Below are 9,756 nucleotides of genomic sequence, written 5' to 3'. Positions count from 1 at the left end.
CATACTTTGATTTTTTTAATTTTTCAAGTGCAACCATAAATGAATCTTTGATAGCTAAAAAATGTTGGCATTCTGTCCTGAATACCAAGACACAAATCAGTAATTTACACCTCTAATCGAGAAGACAAGCGGGCATTGCAACCCCTTTCACATGGGAGTTCCCTCCTTGTGCAGGCTCGAACTTAAAAATCTTGTTTGTGTTACATATCATGTTCCTGTTTGTAAAATACCGGTAGCTCTTCCTCTAATTTAACTGTCCTATTTGCAAGTATGATTACTATCTGCTAAAAGCTTGTAGCAGATAGTAGGATGAATTAGCAAAGATGGACATGTACACAAAGTCTAAATTAATTAGTATTAATATCTTTACATTTTCTCGGTTGTAGTAACACGGCATATTTTGAACAAATTGTTCATCATCAGAGGTAATCTCTGAAATGTCTATCTATATTATAAACAGAACAAATGTTGCAAAAAAATAAGATGCCCCAAGCTGGATTCCAACCCATGACACCCCGATCTCATGGAAGGTGCTGAAACCCCTGAGCTACCGAGGCAACCACAGTGGAGTGAGTCCAATGTTTGCTACAAAGGAAACCTATTACCAGACATTTGCTCCCAGGCCTCTTGGACTGGGAATTACTTCTGTTGGTCGTCAAGACGCATGCTCATTGGAACAGATGTTATAGACCATTACAAATGTAGTAACAGCATATTTCGAACAAATTGTTAAAAAAAATTGATTTTTTTTTCTGACATTTGATCTGTTTAAAATATAGATAGGCATATCAGAGTTTACCTCTCTGATGATGAACATTTTCTGGGTTGTTTCTGACATTAAAAGAAATCTCCCAGTCACTTTAAATCTGAGTTCCCCATGTTGTAGGGCAGCCGGGTTTTGTTATATTTATGCTTAACTTAATTTTTCAAAGAAGGCACTGCATTGTTGTAGGTGCAGTTGTATTAATTTTAATACTCATGTCATGCATAAGTGCAAGATGTTTCATAGTTATATTTAAAAAGGTGCAACGTAAGAATCGATAGATAGAAAATTAAGTGAAATGTTCTGCCATGTAAGATTTTAGGGAATAATGGCAATATTTAAGATTGTTATACGATTAAAACACAATTAAAATACTTTTACTTATCTAAGACAATGTGGGTTAATGTGATTATTCCAGGAAGGATGGATGTCTGTAAAATGTCCAAAAATAGAGTCCCAACTCTGGTTAGAACACAGAGTAAATGCATGAGTCTGAGTAAAAGGCGATGGGAGTCAGCCCCGCAAGGACCCTCGTGCTACAGCTGAGTGAATTTTAACCAGGATGGAAGGCTGATGGAAATACTGCGTTAAAATAAAGTTATCAATTCATATCACAACATATCAATGCAGAGCACTCAAAGAACATAATTTTCCCCTAAAGTCATGGTTATCTGCTGTGAGAATGCCATGACCTGTTGGCAGCTGGGACCAAAAAACCAAAAATTCAATTGTTCAGAAGGTAGATAGAGCGGTTTTCACTTGAGTGTCGAAAGTAAATTGCGTTTGCTTTGGTTTTGCATTACTACGCTCAGTAATTGGCTTAAAAATCTCGCGCCACTTTCTCAGCCAATCAGAACTAAAACCAAAACCAATCGTGACTCGCTCGCGCACATTTTCCCGCGCTTCGTGCCGGCTACATTTATTTGCTTCAAGTTTTGATTGGTTCGCTGGATTGTCCGTGTTCTTTGTGATTGGCTAGCGTGATTACTTTGGTTTTGGTTTTACGACACTCAATTGAGAACTGCTCTAATGTGCAACCCGTTAATTATAAAGCAGGTAAGTGTTGATGAAACGAACTACTGTAAAATTCTGGCAATAAGGGCTGGGCTTATATTTGCTCAATGCCCCTTTTAGGTAGGCTAATTTAATGGAGGGGGGGGCTTTTCAGGGGGAATACAAGCCCATGGGCTCACCATTTGGGAAGGCGTATTTTTGGAAGAATTTTGAGATTTAAGAGGCTCTTTTTTGGCAGGGGGGGGATTATTTTAATCACTTTGCAGTATGCTATATGATTTATTGGGTGGATAATGTTATCCATGCTTTTGCTGTACTGTGCCCAGGAATGCAAACTGGCACAGGTGAGTTAAGACAACCTCACGAAAATGGAAGGGGAGGGGAGGGGGTATCACCATCCCAGCTAGTTACTGACTCATCTACAGATGCCACAGTAATTACTGTACGAATCTGAAAAGCGTGAACACTTGATTGAATCTGAATGGTTTCCCTTACAAAACAACATTCCAGAAATATTTGTGTTCATGCTCTTCTGATTTGCCTTGTTAAAAGGTGCTGACATTGCAGTTAGTTCTACAATTACTACAAATGTATAAATTTATTTTCCCTTGCTTGTACAACAAAAAATAGTTTTGTTAGCTGCTAATACCATCTAAACTTACTAGGATTTTCCGTTTGTAAGCTGGGTTGCTTTACTCAGACTTAGACTTATGCCTAAAGAAACAGGTCGAGTCAAACAGTCCATCTTGAATGTGTCAAGTTTGAGAAAAACCAGGAGCTCACAAAAGTATACTGCACAAAAATGAAAACAAAGTTTTGTTGACAGATAATTTATTCACAGGCTAGTCATCATCCTTTCCATGCTTGATAACTCTTGTGAATTTCACATAATCGAACATGCCTTTAGAATCAACCGGCGCTCCATGCAACATGTCGTCAATTTCCTGATCAGAGAATCTGTTGAGTGAAACAAAAGGCCAGTCAATTATGCTTGTAACTTGTGCTAATTAACAGTCCCTCTAGGTATGCAGCAATTGAAGAGAGAATGCCAAGTATCTAGGCCCCTTTTAAACAACAGCCCTGCTCCCAATTAATTTTAATTGCTGCTATGAAGTGATACAAAGCAGAATATATAGATCCAATCTGTAAAGACAACCATATAACCTAATAAATAGCTTTAGATAAAATTATGTGCTGTTGCTGCCGATATGTTAATTGAGTTACTTTCTGCTAGATTGCTCTTTGTTGATGTCAGTGATAAGGCAGCTTTGGCAAGCAAACAAAATTCTTCAAGGGTTAAAAATATGTCGGCATACGAAAACATGATGTTTATCAAATAAAGATCATAGCTTTTCCAGAGCTTTTCCGTGTGTAATTGGTGCGTTTTACAGCTAAACAATCACACTGTAATGAGCGCATATTTGACAGTTCCGGTGCAATGAACAAGCATAACAGTATTTCATTGTACGCGCACTAGGGTTAGGCGTTTTAAACTTCAGATTCGGAACATCTGCTACAGAAATCTAAAATTCTACGGATAGAATGGATCGGTTTTCATTCGTAGGCTGGACAATTATAGAAGTGGAACTGTTATCTTGATAACCCGCGGGTGTATAGCTAAATTAACCCTGTGATTACTTACACACAACAGTACATACACGCAGAGAAAAGACTCGTAGAACTTTAAAAGGCAGTCTACACTGCACAAAGGGGGACTTAAATCGTGCAATAAAACCCATGCTGAGCTTAGACTTAAGAAGAAATTCTAAGATATATAAACATCTCTCACCTATCACCCAAAGATTGGAGCAAATTGACTAATTTATCTTCGTCGAGTTTCCCAGTTGCTTCTTCGTCGAAACACGCGAACGCGTTCCTTATGACATCTTCGGGGTCGGTCCCGTTCAATTTCTCTCCAAAGAGGGTCAAAAACATGGTGAAATTTATGGCGCCATTTGCATCACCAAGCATATCTTCCACGTAGTCATCTGTAACATCTTTGCCAAGTGAGGCAAACATATCTTTGAGATCAGCTCCATCAATAAATCCGTCGCGATTTTGATCGATCATGTTGAACGCTTCTTTAAATTCTTGAATTTGCGACTGATCGAACATAGCAAAGACGTTGGAAGTTGCTCTCTGAGCACGCTTCTTTGTGGTCTTCTTCGTTTTAGCTTTACTGGACATTTTTTTGTTGTTGTTCTGCAAGGATTATCAGAAGAGTCTTGAATCAAAGCGGGATCAGAAATGAGCAGTCTGACAGCGCGTCGATCAGAATTTGGGATGGATACACCCCAAACGTAAGCAAACCAAATATGGAAGACTATTGAATTCCGCTGTCAGCCAAAAATTTCACACTTCGCTACACATTCAATCACAGGGCTAGGGTACGCAACGTCACAAAAGTTAGAGCTCGATTATCCAAAACATTGAATACCTGTCGTAAAAAAAATTAAATAAAATGAAATACGTGGCAGCACATGGGGGAAACAATTCTATTAAAATACGGTTAATATTGTAACGCAACACCGAGCGTTCAAGAGTCACTTTCCCGGGAGGGGTTTGGGCTCCCTTGGTCACGGGAAAGCTTATTCTTGTTTTCTCCCCATAACAATAAAGAAGAGCTAAAATTTTCCTTAAAATTCAGGCTAATTTTTAGTTTTTGTTGTTTAAATGCGACTCGTCACGACTGTAGACGGTCATGCGGGGGGGGGCTCCCCCCCAACCCCCCGGGGTCACGAGTGGCCCGAATGGAGTGGATCGTTGCGTGATTTTTGCAGAGATTGAATTGATGAAAGTTTCGTGCCTTTTACATGAAAACATTCTCGAAACGAGTGGCTCTGAACGAGACTTCGGCGTATCTTCGGCGCGGCGTGTACACGGAATGCGCCCTGGCTGTTTATACTGGGAAGCAGCCTTTCTCCTTGACAAGAACTTCGCATACGATGGTAAGTTCCTCAGTTTCGCGTCTTTTTGAATTTGTTTCAAGCTTTAGCAAATGTGCATTGCCAGGATTCCATCAAAGCTGCATCAAGAATATATTTCAGCTCCTTACTCCAAGTGCTCCCGGAAGTGTAAATTCCGATCCGCACCTGGCATTGCAAATCGCGCGCGTAGACACTTGTTTGGAGTAAAATAAAGCTCCTGAAGCTAGCTGTTCGTTTATCGGAAGAAGTATGTTGAAACGCGATTGAGCATTTCGCAACTTAATGTATTCCCTTCCTTGCGAGTATTAATGCACCTATCAATGTTAAGCCCCAGGATGGGGGGGGGGGGGGAACAACCAACGGGAATTTGACATCATAAGGCTCTCCCAGGGCAGGGGTTTTGAGAACTAAAATGGTCTGCTGGGTTAAAATTTAAAGAGGAGATATGTGTAATTTGACATTCACCAGGTTCCCAGGGGTGGGAAATTCGCCACTGGCTTCCAAAAAATGCAAAATTCCCTGGGTCTGCCCCCACCCTGGGGCTTGACTTTGATAGGTGCATTACTTTGACCAACCGAAAGCACATTCGTTCACAAAGAAAAATACCGCAAACATTTGAAGTTTCCTACTACCAGCAAATCTCAAAAGTCACAAGGCTATTAAATTATAACACCCCTGTCCCTTCCCCGAGTATTATCCGGTTAGTAGAGTCTCCTGCGAAATTCTCTTGCCATGGCCTTTACATGTACACAGACACTTTTTCGGTCTGCACGCAATCACTGTGTGATGGGCCCAAAGAGGGCCTGCAATAGGAGGCTTGCTTGCAACTTTTTAGATTTAGCCTACTGAGGACTTAGAAAGCGACGATTTTTTCCAGATTATATAAATCCCTACTATACACCATTTTAATAAGTCGAGACGCCGTTTTGAATATTTAACTTGAAATATTCATTTGTACCTCGACGTATTAAAATAGAGTATCTACCATTGTAATAGGCCGAGGTGTCATTTTGATTATTTTATTAATGATGTCATTTCATGGAAAAATAAAAATTGGCCCCTCGACTTATTAAAAAGGTCTTTAGGGCTTGTTCTCTATTTTAAGAAAACAGTTAACTTCCGGGTTCACTTCCTTTTCAGATGTGCGTAATTAGAGGATGATTACATGATACCTGGGCGAGTTTTATACCGATGTGAGCTCACCCCGGTTCCCTCTTGTGGCTCTGGGTTTGTTTACATGATACCACCACAAAATATGCGGGGGGCGCCCGGCCCGCGCCCGCGTCGCCGGGCAAAAGTCGACTCGGAGTTCACGCAAGTTTTTACACCCGAGCAAGATTTTCATTCTGGTACAAAAATTCATTTTGGTTTCATGTGAACTTGGTATGACTGTTACGTTTGGTATTCCTTTCATGGTAGTGAAAAAAAAAACTCATACCCCAATAAAATGGCTTCAGTCGGGGGAACAAGTGCCAGTTGATGGCAACTTCACTTCTCCAAGAAGTGTCTGAACCTGCGGTTTTCATCCCAGCAGTTGCTAAGCAACATGAAGTATTTATATGCACGAAGGCTTTCGGAGTACTTATCAGCACTCACACTAGTTTTTGATTGGATGAAATAATTCGTAAATCCTTCAAGTGCTTCAAGGAAGATTTGCCAAAACTAGAACTTATTCCCCTGACTGGGCTTATGTAAACGTGGTATGAGTTTTTTATCTCACACTGGCCTGTAAACACCCACAAGTCTCAACTTTTTTGTTCTGTTTTAGATAGGAGAGGCTTGCTTGAAGGATTAAGTGAAATCAAATATTCAAATATTTCATCCTGGAAGCCTTCAGGGCAGACTGAACCTAAATATGTCTCTACACGAAGCTGTGCGCACAAACAATATCGACGAAGTTCAAAAGCTATTACAGGAAGATGGAGTGGACGTGAATGCTAGAGATTCTCTAGGTAACACCGCCTTGCATATAACGAAGGATAAATCCGTTGTTTCGTTACTGATCCAGGCGGGTGCTGACCCGAACTTGCAAAATGTGGAAGGAGATACACCACTTCAAATGTGGCGTGTGCTTAACTTGCTGAACTCAACTGGTCCTTCAGACCGGCTAAATTTTACAGGGTTCTTGTTTGATCATCGAAAACTATTAGAGATTATTACCCTGCTATTAGAAGCTGGAGCATCGCCCAATTTACAAAATAAACATGGCTACAACAGTCTTCACTCTCTGTTTGTCTATGGTGGTATTGCAGGGTTATCTTTAGACGCTGCTTTGATTTATGACTTCATTTCTCTTCTTCTTCGATTCAATGTCGATGTGAACATGCTGGATTACGAACGGTGTACGCCTTTGCACCACGCTGTCAAGGAACCTCATGTGCTCAATGCTGAGGCACTCATAAGAACAGGAGCTCTAATTGATGCCAGAGACTATCGAGGAATGACCCCGCTACAGCACGTGTTTGACTCCGATAATACAGACATGATCCAACTTCTATTGCAAAACAATGCTAGCGTAAACGCACAAGACATGGATGGACGCACTACTTTGTCCACAGCGGTAGAAGTTGGCAATGAGCTTACGGTACAGTTGCTTTTACAGGATTCACGCACGTGTGTCAACCTTGCAGACAAGAACGGCGTTACCCCACTCCATCTTGCTGCTGCGTTTAAACAGTTGAACTAACTGAAATGCTGATCGGGGCGTCAGCTGACTTAAATGCGCACGATGCGTTGGACGCAACTCCGCTTCACTACGCAGCGTACGGAGGTACACCGGAGATTATCATCCTGCTGTTAGATGCTGCTGCAGACGACAAACTGACGGACAACGCTGATTGGTTTCCAGTTCAGTATGCTCTCTCAAGACACTATTACCATACTGCTTTGAAATTTGATGAAGAATACGTTCATGATGTTGCAAAAAATGCCCTTGTGTGATGTGAAGGTTGCGCCGGGCGCTACAACAGATGACATCATTGTTCAGAGCCTCCCAGCTGACGATATATTTACCGTGGTCGCCCCCGCTTTCAAAGTGTATTCAAACGCGTTTGACTACATTGGTTCCCGAGATTTAGTGCAGTACATGAATGCCAAATCTTCTGGAAATGTTACTGGTTATCTACACGATATGTGCTCCGTTCCAGGCGTAGGACAGATCCCCGCGGATATGGCGGAAGTTGAGAACATGAAACGATGCGTTGAAGAATTCATGTCTAAGTGGGCAACAAAAATAGCTGAAATCGATGACAGGTTTAAAGGGACGTTGTTTCATTCTGGGAGTGTTTACGAAGGAACTAAGGTTGGGGATCCAGACGAATTTGATTACATGCTGTGCTTAGAGGGGCTAGCTCAGATATGCTCAATCACGTTCGACAAAGACACTCAGTACAATGAAGTGGTAGTTCACAAAAACGTGGAAGAATCGGGGAACTTTCAGAACCTTTTTGATGAAGAGCAACTTGAAAGTGGTAAGGTCATGAGCGTGTTTGTGGATGTGGCTAAAAGAGCGTTAACACTTCTTGACTTCACCTCTGTAGCTAAGGAGATGTACGTTGAGAGTCTTACGGAACATACTCTGGTTGAAGACACATGGACTCTCTCTGGAACAGTCACCTGTAATCTGAAGTTCAAGTGGACTGGCCTGTATTACAAACAGCTTGTGATTACTGTAGATCTAGTCCCCGCCATACCAGTACACGATTGGCCTCTGATAGCCAGAGAAGTAAGCAGTCTGCTGACGGAGGATATCAAATCTCGCGGCTGCCATTTGGTTCCAAAGTCTGGGTATTGGAGACTTTCTTTTTCTTTGGCTGAGCAGCTGATAATGAGAAGCCTATCACAAGAGCAAAAGGAGGCGTTCATTGGAGCAAAAGTTATTCTACACCCTGCTGTGTCTTGTAAAATTATCTTGTATGATGCGGAGGAGGAGGAGGAGGAAAAGGAGGAGGAGAGGGGGGAGAGGGGGGAGAAGGAGGGGGAGGAGATGGAGGAGGAGGAGGAGGAGGAGGAGGCGGAGGTAGTCGTGGAGGAAGAGGGGCGAGAGAAGGAGGAGGATGTGGAGGTCACTGAGAAAGACGAGCGAAGAGGGGCGAGTGAAGGAGGAGGAGGAGGAAGAGGGGCGAGAGGGTGAGGAGGGGGAGGGAGAGAAAGAGGAGGAGGAGGAGGAGGTGGTCGCTGAGAAAGAGGGGCGAGAGGGGGAGGAGGAGAAGGAGGAGGAGGAGAAAGAGAAAAAGTTGGAGAAGGAGGCGGCGGGAAGTCGTAGCTTTGGGCTAGGAAGATGATGGTAGTGTTAAGATGAATACTGATGTTAAAAGAACGAAAAATATGCAAGCACGTGAAGATACATCCATCTTGACAAAAGAAGTTGACGATGCCGCAAACAACAGTGAAAGTCGAAGCGCAAGTGAAGCACCCAAACCTTCCACCAGTTCATTGCTTGCCACCATCAAAGGCAGGGTTGTCTTGCCTCAATCCAGTGATGTTGCTACCGTTTTAAAATTGTCCGATGCTCAAGATAGTGAAGTCTTGCAGCAGTGGTTCCAAATTAATCCTGACAGGGCAACGATTGATTTATCCGTAGAACAGGCACAGAAACGTACTAGACTCGAAGAAGCTGTGGATTCTCCTGAAGAAGGCAGCGATGTTCCCGTCAAAACACTTCTTCCCTTCGACATTCTTTCAACGTATCTGCTTAAAAACTTGTTTTTTAACTGCATTAAGGAAAACGCAAAGAATGCAACTGCAAACATAGTGACAACTGGACAGATTTTTGGCAAACTGTTTGAGTCGTTAATCAAGTCTCGGCCAGTTCCATATTATTTTATACCCAATCAGAATTTTGTGGGACTGGATACCTCAAGCTTTGATGATGACAGAAATGAGCTACTTTTGGTTACCATGGTAATCAACAATTTACTTAATGACGCAATTTCCGGTGTTTCTAAAACAGGTTGATTTAAGCTCTTTCTGAAAAACTGTCAACGAAGTTTTAGCTATAGCGGGGCTGTGTTATGGAATAGCTTACCGAATGAAATAAAACTATCGAACTCT

General features: G+C 42.0%; 1 protein-coding gene and 1 pseudogene across 2 annotated transcripts in view; one reads left to right on the top strand and one right to left on the bottom strand.

Annotated features, from left to right (window-relative positions):
* Positions 1–2,356: 2,356 nt before the first annotated feature.
* Positions 2,357–4,057, bottom strand: LOC144630624 (myosin regulatory light polypeptide 9-like). The gene is made up of 2 exons (XM_078489001.1): positions 3,567–4,057; positions 2,357–2,734 (listed from the first exon to the last, which is right to left on the bottom strand). The coding sequence occupies exons 1-2, from the start codon at positions 3,962–3,964 to the stop codon at positions 2,620–2,622; spliced, it is 513 nt and encodes a 170-aa protein (XP_078345127.1). The 5' UTR covers positions 3,965–4,057; the 3' UTR covers positions 2,357–2,619.
* A 566-nt stretch (positions 4,058–4,623) lies between these two features.
* LOC144630466 (uncharacterized) overlaps positions 4,624–9,756 on the top strand; it is a 6,453-nt pseudogene continuing 1,320 nt past the window's right edge. The window contains exons 1-3 of the transcript XR_013566549.1: positions 4,624–4,725; positions 6,473–8,761; positions 9,001–9,756. The exon at positions 9,001–9,756 is cut by the window's right edge and continues 1,320 nt beyond it. The product of XR_013566549.1 is annotated as an uncharacterized LOC144630466 (transcript). The remainder of the gene's footprint in view (positions 4,726–6,472; positions 8,762–9,000) is intronic.

The sequence above is a fragment of the Oculina patagonica genome, chromosome 11, assembly GCF_052425735.1.
Source record: "Oculina patagonica isolate OP01 chromosome 11, crgOcupat, whole genome shotgun sequence".
Taxonomy (NCBI): domain Eukaryota; kingdom Metazoa; phylum Cnidaria; class Anthozoa; order Scleractinia; family Oculinidae; genus Oculina; species Oculina patagonica.
The sequence above is the reverse complement of the archived record's forward strand: the minus strand, read 5'-3'. Positions and strand labels throughout refer to the sequence as shown.